This window comes from Rhynchophorus ferrugineus, unplaced genomic scaffold, assembly GCF_030347505.1.
Source record: "Rhynchophorus ferrugineus isolate W39M unplaced genomic scaffold, kcgeb_rfMv2 rfM1, whole genome shotgun sequence".
NCBI lineage: Eukaryota > Metazoa > Arthropoda > Insecta > Coleoptera > Curculionidae > Rhynchophorus > Rhynchophorus ferrugineus.
Window position 1 is genome coordinate 60,597,072 of NW_027472580.1, and position 24,237 is coordinate 60,621,308.

Here is a 24,237-nt window from a genome sequence, read left to right on the forward strand (position 1 = left end):
AGGATTTTAAGCACAATTATTCCAACAATCCTAAAACACTCCTGAATAATGTCCCCCACACTCCTTAGTCTACGCTTTAGTCTCAAACAACCATTAAATGTATACGTCAACATGATGATTGCTTTTTGTGGCAGCTCTTTCAAAAAGCCTTTCTAAAACTGAGCTCTAGGACTGAGCATAGTGAAGAACCTTTGTCTGCTTCCGGGCTTAATTCACCTACATATTTTTCAAAGCAACTCTGTTTCTTTAATCTTTTGATTTTTCTTATTACCAATTCAATTAAATATTGTTTTATTTAAAGCATTTCTGGTTCTGTGTTATACTTTCCTAGCCTTTCGTCTTTCTTTTCAAAATTCTCTAATATCAAGGGGGTAATTTACCTCCATAATTCTGATTTCTCACTCTAACTAAATATGTAAATAAATTAATAAAACAATAGAAATGGCATATTCTAATCGATAATTTCTTAACCCTACTTTTAAAACGGAAAATTACTTTATATCAGATATAAACAAGCTAGTGGTATTTGACATCCCACCAATTTCAGTGCCAAAACAAAAATGGCAGTATTTTTTTATGGTAGGCACAGAATAACTCAATATCAATAATGTTACCTTATTGTATAATTATTGGTTTCAAAAGTTAGTAAAAATAGATTTAAAAAAGAAAAATTAGGATAATCTTCGATCAAAATCATGCACCTACTCACAAAGCTTAAATAAACTTATCTAAAGTGAGTAATGTACGAATTGTTTTATCATCAAACTTATTCGTCGCATTTGCCCTCCTATGGTTCAAATCAAAACGTTGCTTCGTGAAATACGATGTTCATCAAACGAAAATATGCAGCTGTAATGCAGCTAAAAAAAATAAGTAATTCACTTTCATATTAACTAAACTTAAATTGGCTAATAATATCTTATATTAAAAAATTAATATAACTATGTTAATTTTAAGATTCATTGTTTTTAGATATTATTCAACTAAAACAAACTATGATAATTGCAATCATTCATCAATAACATCAAATCAGTATATATAATTTGTATGATTAATCAAAAAATTGCAATGCACATTAATGGATGTCAGTCAACTGGTCCATGACTTTTATAACAATATGGTAAAATGAAAATTGAAAAGTTCGCTTAACAAACCCAGTAGTTCGACATTATCCATTGTTAGTAAAACCGCAAGTTATCATAATCCATATCGAAATTTGAATACAACAAACCTAAGAAGTACGCTGAGTACCTACCTGAGTAACTTTCATTCGAATTGCAATAGTAACAGATCAGTTGAAAAGTAAAACACATTTTTCGGCAAAATTAGTTTTTTTTATTCAACATAATTTCCTTCAACGGTGATACACTGATTTTAGCGACCCTCCAACTTTTCGATACCATTTTTGTAGTACGATTTGTCCTTTGCTTCAAAATAGGGCCTAGTTTCGGCGATCATCTCTTCATTCGACGAAAATTTCTTCCCAGCGAGGATTCCTTTGATATCTGAGAACAGGAAATAGTCGCTGGGGGCCAGATCTGGAGAATACGGTGGATAAGAAAGCAATTCGAAGCCCAATTCATAGATTTTTTCCATCGTTCTCACTGACTTGTGACACAGTGCATTGTCTTGGTGAAGCAGTACTTTCTTTTTCTCCATATGGCCATTTTCGACGATCTCGTCCTTCAAACGGCTATGTAATAGTTGCTGTTGATGGTCCTTCCTTTTTCAAGGTAGTCTATGAAAATTATTCCATGCGCATCCCAAAATACAGACGCCATAACCTTGCCAGCCGACTGTTGCGTTTTCCCACGCTTTGGAGCGGGTTCATCGAGTGCAGTCCACTCAGATGACTATCGATTGGACTTCAGAGTGAAATGATGGAGCCATGTTTCATCCATTGTCACATATCGACGCAAAAACTCGGGTTTATTACGCGTGATTATCTTCAAACACTGCTCCGAAACATCAACTCTTCATTGTTTTTGGTCAAAAGTGAGCTCGCGCGGCACCCACTTTGCATGAGCTTTCTCATACCCAAATATTCATGAATGATATGATGTACACGTTCAGTTGATATCTTTAGAGTGTCTGCTATTTCATTCAATTTCAATTTACGGTCATTCAAAATCATTTTGTGGATTTTTTTAACATATTCGTCGGTAACAACCTGTTTTGGGCGTTCACAGCGTTCACCGTCTTCGGTGGTTATTTCACCACGTCTAAACTTAGCATACCAATCCTTGATGGCTGATTTTCCTGGGGTAGTGTCCGGAAATTCGGCATCAAGCCAAATTTTTGCTTCAACTGTATTTTTTCCCTTCAAAAAGCAATATTTTTCTCAAAATGCTATAGTTCACAAACTAATGATCCGACAGCTGTCAAATTTATACTCGCATCTTTTGAGGGTTAAGACCAACTAAAAAACATATGGATTTAATTCTAGCAGCGCCATCTATGTGTCAGGCCGGGGCCTTTTCAGTTGACCTGCTATGTCATTCACGCCTATTAAAACATGGCCAGTTATCTGACGCAAAATCATAACCTTACATCTATTACTTTCTGTTGCCTTACCTCTCGAATTTCTTGTTCAAATTTATTTATTTACCTAAACATAAACATAAACCTAAACAGTAACAATGCAATGGAAATGGAAATGCAATTTTGACGGCTCTTTTTTACTGGTGTGAACAATGAATAAAATATTGATCACAACGGTTAACATGTTAATCCTGACAAATATTTTCATATTCTAATCTAGAATGTAATAAATGATTAATTTTGTATATGACGTTCTAACTGACGTCCACTTGCATATTTCAATTTCTTCGCTTAAATACCCAATGAACTAGATAATTTCTTTGTTAAAGTTTTTGGGGCATTAGATATCGTAAAAAGTGTGAAACCGCGATGTCAGAGAACTCTACGCTACTAATAAAATCTATACAGATATCGCTATAAAAGCAATCTTTTTACACAATACCAGCCAGTGTTACAACAAACAGTGCTTGGGTCAAAAGTACCAAAATGTGTCTACAGGTATTTCAACTTTTGTATTGTTATTCATTAAATACTGTTGTATGGGAATTTATATAGTGGAATTATTCTTATTATGCACAAGGGCAATTTTTAAAAACAATATGTAATTTTAGTAATATTATCAGCACAAGCTTACGTGATGTCACAGTTTATAAAGTATTTTATTTATAATTACATTTATAACGCTTTCTATTTCTAGTTGGCCTCATTAACACTTATTTGTCTGGGAAGCTTAGCTGCTCAAACCGTATCAATTGAAAAGGGCAAGCATAAATTCCACAAATATGTATCAAATAACTATCGGTCAGTCGATCAAATATTATCAGAGTCAGAATTGGATGATCCTTTAAAAACATCTGCTTCGAAAAATTCAGCTGTTGCTAGCAAATATTTTCAGTAAGTATATTATTTTTCAATCACTAAAAATTTTAATAAGACATATATTATATAACTAATCTGATGGCTCAATGGTCTAGGGGTATGATTCTCGCTTTGGGTGCGAGAGGTCCCGGGTTCAAATCCCGGTTGAGCCCAACTTTTCTTTCGTATTACAATTATTTTTCAATTATATAATTTAGTCAAACAATTAATTTGAACAATATGACTTAGGGACATGTACGTGGCAAAAAACAGTCCTAAAGAACTTGAATTTGGTCATGTATGCGAAAATCCAAACGAGTGGGAACAGCGTTTCGAAAAATTAAATTTGGAGACTTTAAACAGACAAGGAAAGGTTAAAAAATGATCATATTGATATAGATAAATTAAATTATTCTAATTTACTAATTATGAAACACATAGCTTTGCATATTCACTATCGCTTTAATTTAATCATATTAATCATATTGAGTAACTTAATATTACTAAGTTTCTTTTACTAATTCTACGTAGAGACTGTTACAGACCGAAAACATACTAACATATTGTTCACTTTTACTCCATTCTTCTATTTATATGATATTAAATAATGAAATAGTATGATGAAAAAGTACAATATATGGCAAAATCAAATAAAGAATCTGTGTTCACTAACGACGTACAAATTGATAAATTTAAATAAACTAAAGAGGAGCTAAAACTCCTCTTTTACATACATTTTACAACTAACAAGAACATAATTGCACATTTAATAACAGACTATACTTACTTGAATTACTTAGAATATTACTATACTTACGATATACCTACAAAATTGTTACTTACAAATTATTAAAATAAATTAATCATTATCCTGGTCATACTATAACTAATAAAATGACTAAAATGAACCAATTCCAATAAAATAAAATATGCCCACTTGAGCTATACTTCATTAATGTAAATAACACTTAGTTATATTCATTTAATTAAACAATATATTTGAACATTAAATGACTGACTGAGTAATATTAGGAACGAAATATATCTACTCATACCATTGAGGTATTTACTTACCATATAATCTATACTTTTACACTGATCTTTACCATTAACATTTTGGTAACAAAATATATAAAAACCAGTGACCTAAAAGCAGACAGTTTGTTTACAAACAGCAAATTTATTATGACGGCCAAAATGCGATAGTTTTTGACTAATAGGTTCTATAACATTTTTCGTTTACTTTTGGTTTATTTTTGGGAATATTAGCTTTTAACTCTTCTTATTAGTTACAGTCGATTGTTCTAATATTACTAACATTTGTAAAATAATTTTTGTGACAGTTAAAATAAAAATAGTGCCTTATTAATAACAAAATTAAAGAGAAATACAATTTTGAAGTCAATATTTTATGTTATATCAAGTTCAGTTATTACAATAACATAAATTACCTCGTTAATAAAGCACTATTTCTAATAAATTGTGTTTAATGTCAATTGCATTTTGCAGAACTTCAGGAATTTGGATATCAGTCACAAATGTATATTAAATATTTATAATGGATGTCGTAGGTGAGATGGGGAGATAAAGATGGCGGTTATGGCGAACATTACTGGGATTACAATCATAGCGGTCATGACGATGAAAGGGAAGAAAAAGAAGGTCAGAAAAGTAAAAATTCAAGTCCATCTAGAGATAAGAGAAATCCTGATGATGAGGTCGAATTTATAAGCAGCGAGGCAGAATCGTCAATTCGAAATGCAAGAACTCCAAAACATGGTGGGAATTATCGAAAGCCTCATGAAATTCGGTCTAAAAGACAGCCGATTAAAAAAAATTCTGAAAATTTTAGATTCGATGCGATGTCTGACACAGTAACTGATAGCAAGACAGGTATTCAATACCAATTGAAAAATAAATATGCTAACTAAGTACCAAAGACTTTTGTCAAATTAATCCAAAAATTTAACATTCTCATATGTAAAACATTTTCTTTCGATTGTGCAATATGTTTATAATTGATAATTAGTTTTGTATTTTTATAGTATAAATACATAATTTTAAAATAACCATTTTTCAATTCAAACATCAAATCAGAGCTACATGAATATGTGGTATATAAAACTTAAAAACTACTGAAATAAAAAAATCTTTTGAGATTTATAATATTTTTTATAAAAGATTTATGTATTTAATTATATATTTTAGTATTATTTACTAAATGGATAAATCAAAAAAATGTTAATATAGAATATCAAAAAATATATATTACACTGAAAAATCACAATATGCTTTTGATACACAAAGTAATTTCTCATAAAATGAACATGTACCTATAATAACATTCCCATTAAAATTAAATTTGTCAACATCATCATTTTGTAAAGTACACCAATCAGCTCCATAAGATATATTTTTATGTTCATAATAGCTTTTCACAATCTGTATATTATCATTTGCTGCACTAACAATATGTACTCCACCATACATACAAGCAGCTAGTAAATATTTCTGAATAAATGGATCCCATTTTAAACGCCATAATGTACCTGGCATTTTAACAGATCTAACTGATCTTGTCAAATTTCTTATATCCCAAAGCCTAATATATTCATCATAGCTGAAAAATATTTAGTCAAAATGTGAACATAATTATATTTTCTAACATACTACCTGCCACTGACAATGACATGTTCTCTAGACTTATTTGAATGTAGTGATGTAACACCAGCTTCATGTTCTCTATTTTTTTTTATATGAATATCTTGAATACGTTTATCAAACATTAGAAACAGTAAATCATCCCCACCACTAAAAAATATATTAGGATCCCAATAGTAAAATGCCGATATCCATGCTTGAAAATTATGTGCTGACCAAGAATTTATAAGAATTAATTGGTTATTACTAAAACATAGTACATGAATAGTTCCAATAGAATCACTACAAACAATAAAAGGCTCCTCACTAGAATATTTTCCAGTTGACCAGTCTAAAGATAACAGTAATATATCTTTTTCGTTGGAGTTTTTAACTGAGTAACTGGCTATGCAACTTAATTTTTCCTGATCGAATTTATAAATTTCTAAAATCCCTTCCGAATTAACTGCTCCTAACAAACACATTTCATTAACTGTGCTTGAACACCATTTAAGATCCAGAATCCCCGCAGTATTGACTTTCTGATGTAATTTTAAACCTTCATCACAACTTATAGAAAATAACAGTATACGACCTAAACGTTTTTGAACGCTTCCTTGGCTCTGTGAATCATCCAAGTGATAATTGCCACATACAAAGAAAGAAGGTACATGGGGACACCATTCAACTGAATCTGCGCTAAATTCGGTAATAAATTTGAATAATGTCTTAATCTCATTAGGCGATGTATTAGTATGATCACCCATGGTAACAAACAACCACGATTAAATGACGATTAAATTTTTGATTTTGTCTTTATCACAAAATATAGAAGATTCTCAATATTTTGGGGTCTTTATCTATAATGAGGTACAGGTTTGTCTATGGGTACAGGTTATAACGGTTAAGTTCACTAAGGAAAAAGGACAAAGCATTGTCAACAGAAAATGTTTGGTTAGTTTTCACTGTTTTCAGTAACCATAGTAACAAAATTTATTTATAAACGTTTGGTGTTAGATCAATTGATAAAAATATTAAGAAAGAAAGATATCATTTTAAAATGGTTACTGAAGCAGAGCAAATTGAAATAGATGAGAACATTAATCTCATTAAAAAAATATGTGCTAAATTTCAAAGCCAGGATAGAAAAGTTAGAAAACAAGCTTATATTGAATTAGAAAAATGTTTTTCGGATGTTAATTTTAGCAGTCAAGATTTCAGAAAAATATTCAGTGAAAATTACGTGTTTTTTTTAAATGGCTTAAGAGATAAGTCAGAAACAGTAAGGGAACAAGCCATAAAATTTATAAAATTTTTGGCTATTGACAAACTGCCACTAAGTGATTTCTACTTAACTTATATTTTTCCGGTACTAATTGAAAGAATTGGAACAGTCGAAGTGGTAGAAGATTCAGAAGAAATAAGATTACAATTACTTCAGTTCTTAAATTTGATCATTATAAAATACTCAAATACAGAACAATTAAAACCTTTCATGAATGACTGTATTACTATTCTTTGTGAATGTGTAAAAGATAAATTTCCTAGTTTAAAGGAATTAAGTTGCCAGGTAATTGTAAAATTAGCTCAAGCTCTACCAAGAGATTTTCACTTACAAGCAGAATCGTTGCTAAAACCTGTAATAAGTTGTTTTTCACATCAACGATATAAGGTTCGTGTTGAAGCAATAAAAGCTGTTGGAGAAATTGTTATGCACAGCAGCTATAAAGGTAAATTTATTTAATTAATAATTCAATATATTAATAATTTTTAATAAAATAGGAGTTGATGAAGCCATGGTGCCTATGGCAGAGAAGCTATTTGATCAAATACCTATAGTTCGGCAAACTATAGCTCAACAGGCTGCTCGATGGATGATGTTTCAAAGAGATAGATATTCCTACTTTTACAAAATGCTCCCATTGCTTTTAACAGGTTTAAATGATGAAGTCGAGAGTACTAGGGTAGAAAGTCATTTATTATGGGAAAAAGTGGGTCTCCAATATCAACAGGAAAATGAAAAAGATTTAAAGGACAAACTTGATTATCTGGCTGATATTCCCAAAAGTTATCCAACAAAGCTAAAACGTCCCAACTTGGGTTGTCGTATTTTAGTACAAAGGAATATAAGTAAACTTGCATCAGCTTTATCGAATGAATTAACAAGTTGGCAAGAGGACATTAGAGTTAGATGTAGTCAGCTACTGTGTTCAATTGCTTTACATGCTGAGGAAGATCTCACTTTTAATTTACAAAACTTATTTCCTGCTATGTATTCTGCTGCTAGAGATGATGACCAAAGGGTTGTTGATAACATCATTGAAGCAAGTGAAATTATTGGGTAATATTTGATATTACTGCATAATTATAAATTTAACACACTAATTTATATTAGATTATTTGTTCAATTTGAGTCATGGTCAAAAATTATACTACCTGTCATTGAAGATGGGCCACATTATGGTCATTTAACAATTCTCGCATCATTATTAAAAGGAGCACCTAAAGAAAATGTTGGTGAAGCAGTACATTCAGTTAGCAAAATTTTAAGTGAAGATTATATTTGCTGTAGCCGAAATGTAATATTTAGAAATGAAAGGTTTTAAACAATTATTACCTATCTAATGTTTCTTTTGTAGAAAAAATATCAACTTAATTTATTAAGATGTGTAAGAACTCTAATGGAAAAATGTTATAATAACAATGATGATACCGGCTACTATTTATTTAAAATAATAACTAGCATTTTAGCTTTAAAAGACCCGGATATATCGGAGGATATTACAACTGTATTATATGATGATTTAGCTCAATGTTTAAACTTATCAAGTAAAATGGAAGTACTAGAAATATATTCTAACAGATTGTTAATGCATGTGAATGAATCTCCAAAAACATGGACAGTTGTTAATGAAAAAGCCTGCATCTTTCTACTCCTACTGTTAGAAACACAGGGAGCATTTGGATTAAATTTGGATATTATCGGCGATATATTAAACGAAGTCTTAAATGAAGAAACGAATCCTGAAATGAGATTGAAAACCTTTTATGTTTTGGCATCCGTTTTTGATAATAAGGATATTATTTTTCTTAAGGCAGAAAACAAAGCTAAATTCCTGGAAACACTTATTACAGGTAATTTTTATTGAAATGCAATTTTATAAACAATTTAATCAATACTCTGAAGATTTATTGACTCTAATAACTGTAATTGACAATGAAATAAATGGAAACTGAAAAATTTCAGATATCTTTATACCTTCATTGGTTTGGCATGCTGGAGCAACAGCTGAAGCTATAAGGACAATGGCAGCAACATGTTTAAAATGTGCTCTTTTGCCTTCTCAGCATAACCCATTTAATTCAGAAGACATTTTAGATATTTTAACAACAAAACTTATCCCTCTTTTACTATCTCTTACTGAAGATGCTTCATTCAGAAGCAGGCAAGTCTCTATAGAGTGTTTGACGCTTCTGAAGCAAATATATGTTAATAAACACAAATGGGATATTGATCTTTTACTAAAAATATATCCAGGTAACATTACCAATGCAAAATTATGAATATTAATTAAATGATAACATTATTTAGAGCTGTTAAAAAGATTGGACGATCCAATTGACAAAGTCCGTTTGTGCGCTCTAACTAATTTAACAGCATTCTTTGAACATGTACCAGAAGAATTTGCCCAGGCAAATTTTAAAGCGCATCGTGAGTTAATAGTTGATACATTAATGACTCACTTTGATGACGACGATGAAATTGTTCAAAATCTATCTTTTGGTAAGTACTCCTGGTTTTATTAAAATAACAAGTAGTTATATGTTTTATTTTTAGATTCTTTGAAGAAACTGGCCATATTAGATTACACCACTGTAATGCAAAAAGTGGAAGTACATCGCCAATTATTAAGAAATCAGCGTGGTTGTGACGAATTAATTAACTTTATTCAAAATTATATTATGATTTAATTATAACTTGTAATCTAATTCATTATTTTATAAATAACCTAATTTAATGTATCCACAAAATACATTATTTTTTACTTATTGGTGGTTATAAATGACAATATGTTCGCTAGGGGGTCGCTAATTAATTCATAAATAATAATTATTGAATTTTATTTTGCATTATGACTTAACGAGAACCTGAATAAGTAAACATATTAGAAGGGAAAAAAAATTTTTACCAAACATATAGCATTGCTTTCCTTAATGACCTGTTCTTTGCAACCTTTTGTGAAGCATTGACCACAACCTTTTACATACCTTATTTTCTGAAGAAAATAGATTAGGCGTCTAACGTATTAATGTGTCTGGAACTTATTTATGACAACAAAATTATCCTAAACATGCATTAGTTCCGACTATTTAGATATCTAAGTTCTAAGATATCAGTTTTATAAGAGTGTGTAGAAAAATAGGTGTGAAAATCAGAGGTATTGGGACAGGACATTCGAATTAAGGAGAGTATAGACGCAATAAGTTAAAATAAAGTTCCTCCAGTGGTGTAACTGTGCGAATAAATATAAAGGGTGTTGTTCTTAGAAACCCCTGGGAAAGGTGAATCTCGGAGCATTTATGGCATTTGTACATTTTATAGAGACAAGGAAATTACTATTGGATAGGTCTTTCCCTAGCTAGAAATAATAATCAGATCGCGACAAAGAAAGTTAAGCCAGCCTACTCAGTACAAGGTACCCAAGAGGGGAACAATAAGGGGTAAAATTTTATGTAACCGTTTAATCGTTAAGCGCTAACCTTATATAAAGAGTACAGACGGTTACTTTTTAAAACGCCCTATAATATCACTTTATTCTATAAGTATTGGTAATTTCTTTACTGGGTCTTACTAACTACTTTTTACTTTTATAATTTTGTGCACATTCGCTGGTTTTTGGTACCCTCTTTACTTGAACATGTATCGCTTACCTAAAGGTGTACTATTAAGTATACATCACCTTACACTAAAAAAAATTCTTATAAAACGTTCAATGAATTAAACTAGGATACATAAAAATAATTATAAACAAAATTAACTAAACTCTCTTTATTGTAAAGCATATATCACCACAATAAAATTGATAGGTACATTTAATATACCAAAAGAATTTAGTTGGAGCCAGTGGCTGGAGCTGTAGCTTTCTCTTCTTCTTTGAGGCGATCCTTCTTGAGTGGTCCCATAAATGCAGCTTTGTCGGCGGCAGTTTGGAAACGACCATGCCCGAACTTGGAAGAAGTATCGATAAACTTGAGGTTGATTTTTTCCAATGATACACGTTTCGTGTGTACTAATAAAGACTGAAGCAAAGAATATATATAGTGCTGATGTTTTAAATTATGTAATACAATAATTACCTTTCTTAATGTGATGACACGCTTTTTGGGACCCATACAACATCCTTTAATCATAACAAAGTCATTGTTAACTTCACCATAATGTGGAAAACCACCCATTGGAGTGATAGTTTTTTCAGTCAAATCATAAGCAGTAGAAGCATTATTTTTGACAACCTGAAACAGACATTTCACATTAAATTTGGTTAATAGAATATAATTATAAAATTTTGTATGAAATTATGTCAGTCCTATCATTCAAAATCACGGATTTTTTCATAATCCTTTTGGCTCTAAAATGTCTCATCACAAAAAAAAATATTGGTAGCTAGATATAAAATAAACTTAAAATTTGAAGCACATTACCTTTCCATCTTTAGTATGAATTCCAGCACCAATTCTATATATCTTTTTGTTCATTTCTGTACGGTGGTGATACCCTTTCTGACCAGCACGGGCAACTGTGAAAGAAACACGAGAAGGATGCCATGCACCAATACAGGCTACCTTGCGGAGACCTTTGTGGGTTTTACGCGGCAATTTCTTGGTATGCCAACGGGAAGTAACGCCTGAAATAATGAAAATCATTAACATTAAGGCACCCAGCAATAATACTACATGGTAAATAAAACTTCATATCAGTAGGAAGGCAGCATGGATTTTATCAGCATAGATAAATCAGAATGCACAATCCATGATTTTCATCATTATAAAAATATAATTTAAAATAATTGAAGAATTTAACTTACCCTTATATCCTTTGCCTTTAGTTACACCAATGCAATCAATCATTTCATCTTGAGCAAAAACTGATGCCACTGGGATTGGTTTTTCAAGATGCTCTCTTGCCCAGTTAACTTTATCAGCAATAGTACCTCCATTAAGTTGAATTTCCATAATATGAGCCTTCTTCTGGCGTTGTTTCAGAAGCTTCATCTAAAATAAAATTATATTCATTAATAGCTTCCATTATGCACATTGATAATTTTTTTAACACATGAAATTCCCAGAACAGCAAACTAAAAATTGCATATTAGATCACATATAATGTAAACTGAACAAATGTATTTTTAATTTATAGGACTGTAAGGAGTAGGTTTTGTCAAAATGTCATCATCCAGGGACTACATAGTGATAATGGAATATACTCCTTTAGCCTCCCAAGGGGCATATTATTTTCGACATTATGGCAAGGACATTATAGGACTAACATCCTTATGGCCAACAGTTGGAGGGTAAGCTCCAAACTGACCACGTCGTTAGCTTTGAATAAAAAAAATTTACTAACCTGGGTATGAGCAATGACCCTAACAACTTTGCAGTACTTGATGATTTTCTTGAAATCACGCTCGATGGATTTCTTTCCTAGATTATCTGACCATTTCTTTGATGCCTTGGTAAAAGCCTTCTTCTTGCTCTTGTACCTATTAATTTATTTAAATACTTTCATCGAATTTGCCACTGCAACAAAACAGGCTTGCCTCATAGTTTAGAGGAGGCATGTGCCTTACACCTACTTTGCTAATAAAACTCAATAAAGGTTTAAAACCTTTAATCAAGACAGCTCAGTAAGTACTTTCATAGTCCTCATGCAGCCATTGGAGAACTTTATGATTTTTGTTAGTTACCAAATTCGTATAATCAGACAGGAAAATAATGTATCACGTACTATAGTGCTTACCAGTTCTTGTAAAATCGTCTACGGCAATCTTCTGATAAATGCTCTGCCCAAATAGTTGCCAATGCACGTAAGCCATGTGGAGTTTCGATATAACCAACAACACCAACAACAACCATTGGTGGAGTTTCCAAAATTGTAACTGCCTCCACAATTTCTTTTTTATTAATTTCTGAAATAAACATGAATAACCATTGACAAAAGTCCCTTAAGGTTAAACTGTTACAGTATTATAAATAAGTTTATAACGCTGGGATAAATGTGGCAATAATATTAAGGCATAAGAAAGTCATCAACATGAAAATTACAACATACATAGCAAATAAACTTGAAACTTACTTGATCCAGGCCTGTCTGCTTCTCGTACCACATGAGTCATGCCAGCTTTATAACCAATAAAGGCAGTTAGATGAACTGGTTTGGAAGGGTCATCCTTAGGGAAGGCCTTTACTTTACCACGATGCCTTTGAGATCTCTTTTTTGGGTAGAAACCCATTGACCCATGACGGGGTGCGCTGAACTTTCTGTGAGACTGAAAATAATTGGACGATTAGTAACCGTAAAAACAGGTAAAACATTTAAGTAAAATTAAATTAAATATCAGACCGCCCTAGAATAGTATCCTCATGTATATTCGGATAATAACCTTAAACAAAATTAGCGAATATCATCATTTAAATTAAAAAATACAAAGATACAAAATTTATTTTAAAGTAGTATGGTACTTTTATCTTATTTCAAAAATGTTTTTTATAAAGATTACTCTAAAAAATTTGGATTACTAGAATATTAGTACTTACCATATCAAACAGCGAAAAACCAAATGAACGAGTAGAGCGTTGACTTTTAAGAGGTAAACTTTCTTTCCAGTAGAGGGCGCTAGAGATAGAGTAAAAATATCGATATATTTTATATCGATATATTCTGAAAAATATATCCATATTATTTTTTAGTCGATTTTGGGATATATTTGCGAAATAAATGTTTTTTTTGGCTAATATTTCACTATTTTTAATTTTTCTTAAAATCCATATAATTTTTGTAAAATACCGATATTTTTTTCCGTTATATCCATATATTTTAAAATACTGATATAACGAAACATATTTCTTTTTATCTAAATGGCTTTTTACAAAATACAAATACAAGCGGATACGGTTGTCATCGATCGATACATTGGAGGAAAGAATATAGACATTTTTGTCCAAAATGCACAACCTATAAAATAAAATGTTAATTTTAAAGGTATATTAAGATAATAAATCGGTTTTTACAATGTTTTAATTTTTTTTTGATGTGATATATCGATGATAATAATGATGTCGATAGACGAGTCAAATTAATATCGATATTTTATGGCATGCCTACTAGTGAATATGGTAATACTGACATACTTTTATTTAAACAAGAAGATCCTTATTTTAACCTAACGTATTTTGAAGAAAAATAAGATAATAATGTTTAGGATATATCGAAGTACTCTATTCGGCATACATTGCTTCAAACAAAGATGTTCTAGTGCATTGTATGAAATATTTTATGTTTTGAAAATTGTAAGATAGATTTGGTATTGTTTTAGGACGATTAGAAATTTATCAAATCAACAAAGTATAAATGAGGATCTCAATAAACCTGTTAAATATTCCTCAACAGCAGCTTTTAAACATAAAGCAAAATTATCTCGTAAAGGTGTACAGAGTGATAGATTATGGTATGAACCAATTGTTATCCTTTCAAGCTTACTTGTTTTTACCGTATACTTTTTCTTCTTGCGCGAAGAAAATGATATTGATAAGGAACTGAGTCGATCATTGTATAGTCGAATTGATGGTCTTGAAGAGCAGCAATTAAAGATATCTTTAAAATTTAATGAAGAACGAGGTTTAGACACAACAGATATTCGCAGTCGATTGAAGGAAATAGAGACAGAGAAACAAGATTTAAAATAATATATGTATAATTTTTTTAGAGTCAAATATATGTTAGAGCTTTAAACATTTTTAAGTGTAAATTATTTTTACAACTGGGTATATAGGCAACTTATAATCCTTATTAAATTATCCTACTTTAATTTTAGGATCTGTTACGATAGATGTCACTGCTAAATGTCAACAGGGAGGGTGTTTAAAGTATTTTAGGTTGCAGAACGTCTTAAAGGTAGTGTTATTTTCGGGAAGTATCATAAAATTTATGTGGAAGTAGTGCCCCAATTATTATTTATGAACGAATGGAATGTTAAGTGATACGTTAGATTACTTATATTCAAATTCATTTTTAAAAAATGACCCGCATTTACTGGGTGTCTGCCCTTTTATCAAACAACACAATTAGTTTAAAATTTATACAATAAAATCACTATGTAAGTGACTGTTTATTTATCTTTTAATATGTTTTCTTTTCATTATATTTAAATTATTTCCAAAGATTTTAACCCATTTCAAAGATTTTTATTTACATGTTTAGATTTAGGTTAAGACTGTTTTATAAGCTGAGGTGTGTGATATACTTAAATACATACATTTCTGAATGTATTATTTTACCAATTACATATAAAATAATAAAGTAATATATAGCAAAATGGCGCATTGATGTAATAATTAAACATTTTTATGTATATCAATTGCTTGTTTATTTTTAGAACTGTAATGATTACAGAGGATATTAATTCCTGTTGAAGTTTGAATCATGAGCACCAGACCAAACTCTGGCTCTAGAACTTCAACAGGACACAGAAGGTCAGAGTCAGGAGGTCATCAGAGACACAGTTCATCAAGCTCAGGGCATAACAGGTCAGATTCTAATCAGAGTGTTTTTTCTGAGCATCATGGGGATAGACGTCACAACAGATCAAAAAGTGGTGTTCATGTACATGAAAGAGATTATAACAAAGATGATTGTAAGTTCATAATCAATTTTAAAGTTATGTTAAACATTATATTTTTCCCCTTAGTTCATAAGGTAGAATTCCATTCATCTCAAGCTATACATAATGATAGTCAATGTATACGTCCAACATCATTATATCCATCAAAAACCAGTAATGATAGTGGCTTAGTTGGGCCAGATGCTCTACAACCTGAAAGAGAACCCATTAAATTTGAGGTAAATTTAGTTGGTGCTCCTCCAGAAGTTGAGCAATTGGTGAATAATATCAAACAAGTTGCTGAACAGTTCCTGTATCATTGGAAAACTTTTCCAATTAGTAAGTTACAACTATGCACCTTCTTGTTACAAATTATTTAAAAATGGCTTTTCCAGTACTCCCAAGTCCTGTTTCTCAATATGATAGTTTTCCTACATCTCAAGTATCATCTGATGGATCTTTAGGGAGATCAAAAACGAAATACCATCTCAGGGATTTATTTATAGCACCTTCCTTTGATGAACTAGATGCAGTAGCTGTAGATGCCAAAGGGGAATCTAGAAAATTAACAGGGAAACAATTGGAATACATCAGAGAACGTGGGTGAGTTGTTTTGAGGATATTATTAATATTCGGTTTTAAGATAAATTTACTTTGTGTTCTTGTAGTTGAATGTGTTATTAATACTACTTTATATTTTAAATTTGATTGTCCATAACAAGCAATGACAACAGGAATTTTATACCTGCAGTTAGAAACTAAATGGGCACTTGATATTTGTTTTTTAAGTTCTATTCACATTAAATTAATTACTGTAAACTACAAATGTGAGGCACTTTTTTTTGCTTCTTATTCCATGTTCTATTCAGATAGTTTCAGTTACATATTACTGTTATTCATTTTCTAATAATATGATTTTATGATTTATTAATTCAAATAATACGGATTACCTTAAATTACAAAATTAATAATATATGTCCTTAATATTTGAGAATGTTATAAAATATCTTCTTTATATATTATTAATACAAAATATTGTTTTATAAAATATGTTACAAAATGTTGCTTTTATTATTGAATTTATCAGAACCATTTATTTTATTATTAAAAAATGTATTAATTATTTAAAATTATGCAAATTTATTTCATACTGTTTTTATCAGATTATGGATAGTTTCTGAATCATTTAATAATATTAAAATTCAGTTATATAATTATGTTATATTTACTAACTATTTGAATAGATCGAGTTTTCCTTATTTATTTGTGATCTTAAAAATTGTTTCATAAAGCTTGCACAAGGATAAGTTTGGAAAACCAAAAAGGTTGAACCTGGAACAGCTAGAAAGTATTAGATTACATGGGTATGTGGATTCTTGTGCAGTGTCTTTCTATTCTATTGTCTATATTATTTTTCTTTTCATTTATTATTTAATTTTATGATTGTATTTCTATTAGCCTATTTTAATTTTGGAATAAAATTTCCGCATTTTTTACCTCCCCGAGTTGGTTCAATTTTTTTTTTACATATTCGTAAAATTATTAACATTTATATTGAGTTTTTATATAATTTTTATTTATATTTTAAAAAATATGGACCAGCTTACATGATATTTATATATGATTATGATTAGATATGAAGAATTTTTCAATACCTCTTAATGTGTAAAGTAACTGAGCAGAATTAAAGTATTTATACAAAAATTAATATTAAATGTATTATTTCATTTTAAAAGTATATGTCAATAATTTTATTTTGAAAGTTTTATTTGTAGATCTTATAGTTCTTATTTCTTTTTTTTTCAAAATTTATGGACACATCTTTGTTAATAGCATTTAAAAATATCATAATGTAAGATTTTTTTTATTTTGCTTTGAATGCGATCTTTGCTAACTTTTATAGCAGTTGTGTAATCATCAATCTTCTACAACTAGACATTTCCATTAAAGTAATTATCTAATAATATTTCAGTGAATTTGAAGTTGAATCGCTTAATTTTCCTGGTCAACAACATCGGTGGAGGCTTTCGCAGCTACTACAGAAAGGCAGAGAGAACACCAGAAATTCTTTGTTAAATGATCTGGCCTTGGCGTTACGATTCATCTTTGTAACAGCCAGAGGCAGGTTGTTTTCACATTTTTTCAGCATTAAGGAAGCAGCCAAAGCGTTACTCCATGGTTTATTACGTATTTTCGATATATTGGTTGGCATTCCTAGTCTACAAGCTCACAATCTAGATGCAAAAATTCGTGAAGAACGCAGCAAATACTTGGTAGCAGAATTGGTATGCAGGGTTAGTAAATAATTACATTTTACATTATTTATAAATCTATTTGTAATTATCTCTGGAATTCTTTTATTGCCGCAATAAATGAACTAAAATATGGATTTATCCTTCATTTGATTGATATTTTCTTTATTTTGATTTATTTTCAGGCGTTATATTAATTAATTTAAATTAATTTTGTTAGGCTGAAAATGAAGACGCTTTGGAAATTCTGTGTTCCTATATAAAGAAACAGTTGAGGCGTGCAGCCACCGAAAAATTTGAAGTTGCTAGGGAATGCAGTCAACCTCCTGTTACTTTACCATACAGATTCTTAACACCTTCAGGATCCGAATTGGATTTACGATTATGGGATCGAACGTTAATGCGTAAAGTATTGCCTATTTTGATGGCTATATTGGAGAAAGAAACTAGAGGTTGGTTTCTCCACTTTCGCGAAAGACTGATTGCCGAATTGAGAGCTCAAAAAATGCCTGATGAGAACATAGAACGAGAGGTGAATGAAGCAGTAATGAAGGAATACCTTCAACGGGTGTACAATAGTATCCTGTCACATCCAGATATAAACGCTCTTGGAGATGGAATTGCTCAATTACTAGTTCAACAAGCCCAAAGTGTAGTCTCTATGCATCGTGCTGTCGAAAATGTGCAACATAGATTACAAAAAACTCAGGAAGATGTTAAAAATAGGTTAAAATACGTCCATCCAATTTTATCTAGAATCGAACCGTGGCTTAGGGCAAAGTTGCGGAATTCTGAGCAAAAATTCAGTCAAGAGAATCAATGGAGTGCACATGAAGAAGCTTTAACTCTTTGTAATTCACAGAGGCTTCACCAAACAGTTTACTTTTTGAATAGAGATTTGGCTTTCATGAAGGAGGTATTTGTTGACTGTACGAGCGTTATATTTTAATTAAACATTTTTTATATTTTTTAGAGAGAACCAGCTTTATTACGAGAATTAAAAAAAGTTAAAACACCAACTAGAAGTTTTCTTTGGCCAACACAAATATGGTTGCCAACAAATTGGATTGTGCGCAGGAATTTTCAAGGGCAGTCAGAAGTAGTACCAACTGTTCTAAGCAAGCACGCTACGAGCATCACTACCCCAAGATCAGATCCTAGTCAGCCTGTAAGTTGATTATGGAAATTATTTAATTTATTTTCTGTTTTACAATTTTAATGAAGAATTTAGATTTAAATATCATGATTATTTTACTGATAATTGTTTTTTTTTTAGGTGTTTCTGGTGGAAAAAGAAATTGTAAGAACAACTACTACTCGCTGGCCCCTATGGAGAATATTTAACTACTTCCACAGAACTTGGTGTTGGACATGGAATGCCATGTTTTTCTTTGGGATTGTATTGCCTTGGTGTAGTCCAATTGGTCTTCGAGCTCTCTTTTTACTTGAACCATTTATGCCAGACTTGGAATTGTCTCAAGTAAATGGAACTCTCTTTCCTCGTAAATCTAGTTTAACTTCAACTCTGGCTTCGCGTTTGCTCAATCTTTGGAGACACATTTCAAAATCTCGAACCCATTTTGAAACCAAACCAGACACTGGATTTATAGGCAAGGGATTCACTAGGCATCTAAACAGAATCTGGAACTATTTTTTCAAAGGTCTTTTTGGTACTATTGCTTTAGTTTTTGTCTTTCCTATAGTATGTTTAGCAATGATTCTCATCAGCCTTATTATTGCAATCACCTCAATAATTTGGATGCCATTATTAACATTTATAGTTCAGATAACAAATGGTATTATATACGATTTAGATAGCCCTGAACCCCAAAGAAATAGATATTTTGTATTGTTTGAAGCTATTTTGTGGAATATAGGTTTTGAGGGATGTCTCCAACCCCTTGCCGCTATGTTTATAGTAGCGTTTGTTTGTCCTATTATATCCTTAATTATACTAACAGGCGGTATTGCAAGGTATTGGTTAAGATTATTGTGGGATAATACCACTTTTCATCTTATTATTAAAAAAAGAGGCAGAATTCCAGCAAGTGATAGTCTTGCTGTAAAAAGGGTAGCTGGTCCGGGACTCGCTTCCGATTATTTCTTTCAAATTAGCCCAGAGCAAGCTTTAGCAGCCTTTGAAGCCAAAATGGAATGGGATGAATTAGCAGCATTTCAGACTGTGATTGAAAACACTATTACACAACCGCAAAAAGATTTTACACACTTTGTAGAAGCGTGCTTCGGGAGTTTCTCGGCCCAATTAGCTAAAAATGGCCCATATAAAAATTTGGAGAAAGAAGCACAAGATCTTTTAACTGTTTTACATGAAAAGTTGGAACGTCGTCGGAGAGACTTACAAACTGGGCTAAGTGTAACTGTTAAAAGCAAGATCAAATTAACAACTTTGGAATTGAAAATTGCAATTCAGCAAGGTGCAATGATGTTGGAGAAATTTTACCCTACTCATATATTTCAAAGTCTGGTATGTACTGAAGAAGAATTTTGGGACAATAAGGCTCTAAGTCTCGGGGACTGGGCTGGATTGGCTGGTTTATTGTATTCAGAATTATTCAGTCTGGATTTTTTGACTCCACTAGATCATACAGATACAACTTTTCGTTTAGATCCACATCCTCAGGCTGATTTATCCAGATATACGGAAATGGTTCAGTGTGCACAATTAGGTAAGCATGATTGAATTATTTAAATGTGTTATTGAATTATTTAAAAGTCCACATTTTTTCACAGTAAAGTCTTAAATTCACAATAGTTATGTCTTACATTCCGACTGTTTTGTATTTATGATAACATTAGTAACGCTAAATGTAGTTACTATACAACTGCAGTTTACAAATGTTTATATTGTTCTTTATGGAATATTATAAGAAATTATATATAATTTAAGATACTATAGTTATTTTTATTATTATTCAATCATATTTTTAATAAGAGCATTTTTTTTGGGTGATATGTAGATTTTATATAAATATATTTTTAGGAGCGGGTGGTCCAGATCTTCTCGGTAATGTATATACTCCAAGAGGAAATATTCAAGTTCATTCGCCTTACCTTGAAGTCTCAGCCTTTAATCCAAGAGTAAAACAATCACCAACTGGAAAAAAATCTGAGAAGAAAACGTAAGCTGTATGAATAACCCATATTTTAAATATTTAAAAATGAATTGGTTACTTAGTGAATCATCAACAGCACTTGGATCTTTAAAAGGAACAAGAACAACTTTATGGATGCCATGGAAACAAAAATATAGGCCATATTCTCCGGATAAAATGGTTATACCATTACCAGTACCACACCCTGCACAGATTGCAGTTACCATTTATAATAGAGATTCTGATGATCCAATCTGTATAGAATCAGATATATGTCAAAGCATTTTAAGATGCATTGAAGAGCATCATGCTTCTCCTGATGACAGTGGTGAGATAAATATATCTTTATTGTAACAACTATTTTGTCATAAATAATTTAAGGTATAGGTAGATTTAGAAATGGTGATGATTCTTGTGGAACTATGAGTTCCAGCTCTGGAACGCTTGATAGCCCTCCAACAAAAGTGGATGAGGCAAATCAATCTGCAGAAGGTGTATATCAGTGGACCTTAAGTAACTGGGGTCAAAGAAAACGAAATAATTCAGGTAGTGTCCGAGTTGACTTAGCTAGTCCTGAAGACGTCACACTTGACAGTGACAGTACTAGGGTTGTGTTCAGTACCTATGGCACAACAGTATGAAATTTAAGTATTTGCTTTTTCATTGAATACCTTTAAAAAAACCATCCATAATTTAAGCCAAAATATATTATTTTGCTGAAAGATATTAGGTTGTGTATATAAATAAGGAATTATTAATAACATAATAGTTAGCAACGTTTTTTTACTTAATAGTTAAAGCCGTATTATTTTGGAATGATATTATTTCTTTTGATAAATTACTACAACCTAATAATCTATTTTTTTATTACCAATAATTTGATCTCATTTATTAATAAAATTTTTATAATTTTTGGCATTATAAAATAATTTCGGATCTTCAGTGCTAAAATATGAAGCATGATGAGCATTGTTTAAACATGACACCATCCATGGTCATAAATGTTACAGATTGGTAGACGTTTTATGAGCAGTGGATGTCTAAAATTTTCATATTAGCTATAAGTTTCAGAACAATCTAACTGAATCAAAAAATACATCACCGTAAAGCTTTAATTTTTTTTCTAGTGATTTTTTATATTTTATTCATCATACACGCGTACCTACTAAGTAAAGATTTAGAATATTTTTAGATTAAAAAAATTAATAAATTTAAAAAAGGTAAAAAATTGCTTATTGTGAACATAACGCAAATTTAACTATAATTTAAGAGCATTTTAATAGATATTTATATTTAGGAATAGCAACAAATTGATGTAGCTATTTTGTAGAATTTTTTTATTTTTGTTTACAAAAGTTAACACTTGTGTCCATCTGCACTAAAATATAATTACCGGCAGTTTGTAGTATAATTTTTCAGTACAGTGAGATCAAAAGTTTTTATACATCTTTTTATATTATAAATACCATAATTGTTGTTATTGAACTGTAAAATGTTCTTAGGCTTATAGTCATTTCATGTTTTATATGAAAATTTATTGATTGCCTAAAACTTTTGAACTAGTACTTTACTGAAAACGAGTAAGAATGTATAGAATATATTTTTAAAGTAAGGCATTCGGAAATTATTGAAGGCAGCTTTTCTACCAAAACTCCTTAGTTATGTGTAAATCTTGCAGCCATTACATAAATAAACAATATGCGTAATCAAAGCAATACTAGCAAAACATTTAAACTACAATCAACTCATATTTGCCTTATTTTTAAATATATCTATTTTATTCTTTTCCTGTTATCAACATCATATGATATTGAAATTTAAATAACTTGCTATAGATATTTCTTCTATTGAATTCAGAAGGAACACCACATTTCTTAAGAGGCAAATTATGCTTTATAATTAACGATGACCAAATCAGTAGTGTCATTTTTTTGGAAATATAATTCAAGAGTTCTATGTACAAGTATAAAGAAACTTACAATAAGGTGTAATGAATTTTTCAATTAGCATTTAAAATTATTGCCATTTAATTGTTTTATTGGAATTTTGGTGATAAATTGATATAAACTATACAAAAGCGGTAGATATAAATACTCATATATCAGGTATTTCTCTCTTTGTTTTTATGTATATTTTGTTTGTTTACAATTTGGATATTGCAATTTGGTATTTTTTGATGCATTTTAAAAATCATGTTTATATTTTTTTTCTATTTATATTTTGGCGTATTAGCTATTATTTTTAATATAAAGATATAAATTTATTTAAATTTGTATTTATAAGTTTGTTCTCAAAATAAGTCCAATATTTAGAATAATTTTTTGCTTTTATTTTTGTGAGAAATTCTATTTTATTAGTATTCATAATTTAATGCTCTGCTTTTTTTCATACAATGTAGATTTTAGAAATATGTTTATTTATAATTATAAATATTAACATTTAAGAAAATGTCATTTATTATCTACTGTTATTTATAATGTATGGTTTTGAAAAGTAAAATTAAAGTATAATATATAAATAAAGGCTTTCTTTTGGATGAAACATTTTGAGAGCAAAACTTACAAATTATGCTTGTATATTCTATTTTAGTTTATACCTATATTCAATATTTACTTTTCTCGAATGTTACAATATGTGATTTATGTCAGTCTTTAATAATTTATATAAGTGTATGTTCATGAAGTATTTATTGTATGATTTATAAGTTATTTAAAAAAATGATAAGTTGAAATGAAGAACAAGGTATAAACTGAAAATGAAAAAAATTTATTGAACAATATAGTCGCGATCACCAATGGTTCTTTTTAGTTGAAAAATAAATATTTCCTTATACTAGCCTGATTTACATATTTATGTACAATTATATTAATTATGTTTAAATAGCTGTGAAATACAAATGCTTTGTGTTATGTTGTTTAATAAAAATGCATTTAAAGACTGAAACGTTTTTTATTA

The 24,237-nt window shown here is 30.3% G+C and overlaps 5 protein-coding genes, 1 long non-coding RNA gene and 2 other non-coding genes across 14 annotated transcripts; 5 read left to right on the forward strand and 3 right to left on the reverse strand.

The window, feature by feature from the left end:
• Nucleotides 1-3,500: 3,500 nt before the first annotated feature.
• Nucleotides 3,501-3,572, forward strand: TRNAP-UGG (transfer RNA proline (anticodon UGG)). Its single transcript has one exon. It is a non-coding gene; the product is annotated as a tRNA-Pro (tRNA).
• Nucleotides 3,525-5,401, forward strand: LOC143195781 (uncharacterized). The gene is made up of 2 exons (XM_076403273.1): nucleotides 3,525-3,772; nucleotides 4,971-5,401. Exons 1-2 carry the CDS (start codon nucleotides 3,653-3,655, stop codon nucleotides 5,328-5,330), a joined length of 480 nt encoding a protein of 159 aa, XP_076259388.1. The 5' UTR covers nucleotides 3,525-3,652; the 3' UTR covers nucleotides 5,331-5,401.
• Nucleotides 5,402-5,644: 243 nt separating this feature from the next.
• Nucleotides 5,645-6,947, reverse strand: LOC143194219 (diphthine methyltransferase). Its single transcript, XM_076400875.1, has 2 exons — nucleotides 6,073-6,947; nucleotides 5,645-6,019 (listed from the first exon to the last, which is right to left on the reverse strand). Exons 1-2 carry the CDS (start codon nucleotides 6,804-6,806, stop codon nucleotides 5,668-5,670), a joined length of 1,086 nt encoding a protein of 361 aa, XP_076256990.1. The 5' UTR covers nucleotides 6,807-6,947; the 3' UTR covers nucleotides 5,645-5,667.
• A 30-nt stretch (nucleotides 6,948-6,977) lies between these two features.
• On the forward strand, nucleotides 6,978-10,163 carry Dnaaf5 (Dynein axonemal assembly factor 5). 3 transcript variants are annotated; one of them, XM_076398031.1, is made up of 8 exons: nucleotides 6,981-7,769; nucleotides 7,822-8,380; nucleotides 8,435-8,618; nucleotides 8,679-9,174; nucleotides 9,287-9,367; nucleotides 9,419-9,577; nucleotides 9,632-9,823; nucleotides 9,878-10,163. In XM_076398031.1, exons 1-8 carry the CDS (start codon nucleotides 7,100-7,102, stop codon nucleotides 10,009-10,011), a joined length of 2,475 nt encoding a protein of 824 aa, XP_076254146.1. In that variant the 5' UTR covers nucleotides 6,981-7,099; the 3' UTR covers nucleotides 10,012-10,163. The 3 variants fall into 3 exon arrangements, with proteins under 3 accessions (XP_076254068.1, XP_076254146.1, XP_076254226.1); XM_076398111.1 differs by having other exon boundaries at nucleotides 6,993-7,321; nucleotides 7,423-7,769; nucleotides 9,287-9,577; XM_076397953.1 differs by having other exon boundaries at nucleotides 6,978-7,769; nucleotides 9,287-9,577.
• A 911-nt stretch (nucleotides 10,164-11,074) lies between these two features.
• RpL3 (Ribosomal protein L3) lies at nucleotides 11,075-13,918 on the reverse strand. 2 transcript variants are annotated; one of them, XM_076400277.1, is made up of 8 exons: nucleotides 13,855-13,918; nucleotides 13,394-13,586; nucleotides 13,058-13,226; nucleotides 12,665-12,800; nucleotides 12,126-12,312; nucleotides 11,743-11,945; nucleotides 11,398-11,553; nucleotides 11,075-11,340 (listed from the first exon to the last, which is right to left on the reverse strand). In XM_076400277.1, the coding sequence occupies exons 1-8, from the start codon at nucleotides 13,855-13,857 to the stop codon at nucleotides 11,152-11,154; spliced, it is 1,236 nt and encodes a 411-aa protein (XP_076256392.1). In that variant the 5' UTR covers nucleotides 13,858-13,918; the 3' UTR covers nucleotides 11,075-11,151. The 2 variants fall into 2 exon arrangements, with proteins under 2 accessions (XP_076256392.1, XP_076256467.1); XM_076400352.1 differs by lacking the exon at nucleotides 13,855-13,918 and adding an exon at nucleotides 13,701-13,818.
• Nucleotides 13,651-13,728, reverse strand: LOC143189153 (small nucleolar RNA U43). Its single transcript, XR_013003632.1, has one exon. It is a non-coding gene; the product is annotated as a small nucleolar RNA U43 (small nucleolar RNA).
• Nucleotides 13,919-14,628: 710 nt separating the features above from the next.
• On the forward strand, nucleotides 14,629-15,053 carry LOC143196902 (uncharacterized). The gene is made up of 2 exons (XR_013005884.1): nucleotides 14,629-14,765; nucleotides 14,834-15,053. It is a non-coding gene; the product is annotated as an uncharacterized LOC143196902 (long non-coding RNA).
• A 158-nt stretch (nucleotides 15,054-15,211) lies between these two features.
• LOC143192037 (uncharacterized) lies at nucleotides 15,212-24,225 on the forward strand. 4 transcript variants are annotated; one of them, XM_076397571.1, is made up of 12 exons: nucleotides 15,274-15,413; nucleotides 15,693-15,950; nucleotides 16,005-16,256; nucleotides 16,313-16,520; nucleotides 17,210-17,281; nucleotides 17,890-18,211; nucleotides 18,390-19,085; nucleotides 19,143-19,337; nucleotides 19,446-20,856; nucleotides 21,171-21,309; nucleotides 21,366-21,610; nucleotides 21,664-24,225. In XM_076397571.1, exons 2-12 carry the CDS (start codon nucleotides 15,740-15,742, stop codon nucleotides 21,921-21,923), a joined length of 4,011 nt encoding a protein of 1,336 aa, XP_076253686.1. In that variant the 5' UTR covers nucleotides 15,274-15,413; nucleotides 15,693-15,739; the 3' UTR covers nucleotides 21,924-24,225. The 4 variants fall into 4 exon arrangements, with proteins under 4 accessions (XP_076253696.1, XP_076253722.1, XP_076253686.1 ...); XM_076397581.1 differs by lacking the exon at nucleotides 17,210-17,281 and having other exon boundaries at nucleotides 15,212-15,413; XM_076397607.1 differs by lacking the exon at nucleotides 17,210-17,281 and having other exon boundaries at nucleotides 15,214-15,413; nucleotides 21,670-24,225.
• The last annotated feature ends 12 nt before the right edge of the window (nucleotides 24,226-24,237 follow it).

Bases quoted from the DNA above. Each gene is read 5' to 3' on its own strand.
- LOC143195781 (XM_076403273.1), top strand. From the start codon at position 3,653: ATGTACGTGGCAAAAAACAGTCCTAAAGAACTTGAATTTGGTCATGTA. The intron at 3,773-4,970 runs GTTAAAAAATGA...TGGATGTCGTAG, and splicing joins CTTTAAACAGACAAGGAAAG to GTGAGATGGGGAGATAAAGA.
- LOC143194219 (XM_076400875.1), bottom strand. From the start codon at position 6,806: ATGGGTGATCATACTAATACATCGCCTAATGAGATTAAGACATTATTC. The intron at 6,020-6,072 runs GTAGTATGTTAG...AATATTTTTCAG, and splicing joins CATGTCATTGTCAGTGGCAG to CTATGATGAATATATTAGGC.
- Dnaaf5 (XM_076397953.1), top strand. From the start codon at position 7,100: ATGGTTACTGAAGCAGAGCAAATTGAAATAGATGAGAACATTAATCTC. The intron at 8,381-8,434 runs GTAATATTTGAT...AATTTATATTAG, and splicing joins GAAGCAAGTGAAATTATTGG to ATTATTTGTTCAATTTGAGT. The intron at 8,619-8,678 runs GTAATATTTAGA...TTTCTTTTGTAG, and splicing joins ATATTTGCTGTAGCCGAAAT to AAAAAATATCAACTTAATTT.
- RpL3 (XM_076400277.1), bottom strand. The intron at 12,313-12,664 runs GTTAGTAAATTT...ATTTTATTTTAG, and splicing joins GGGTCATTGCTCATACCCAG to ATGAAGCTTCTGAAACAACG. The intron at 11,341-11,397 runs GTAATTATTGTA...TCTTTGCTTCAG, and splicing joins GTGTCATCACATTAAGAAAG to TCTTTATTAGTACACACGAA.
- LOC143192037 (XM_076397534.1), top strand. From the start codon at position 15,740: ATGAGCACCAGACCAAACTCTGGCTCTAGAACTTCAACAGGACACAGA. The intron at 17,282-17,889 runs GTATGTGGATTC...ATAATATTTCAG, and splicing joins GAAAGTATTAGATTACATGG to TGAATTTGAAGTTGAATCGC. The intron at 19,338-19,445 runs GTAAGTTGATTA...TTTTTTTTTTAG, and splicing joins GATCAGATCCTAGTCAGCCT to GTGTTTCTGGTGGAAAAAGA.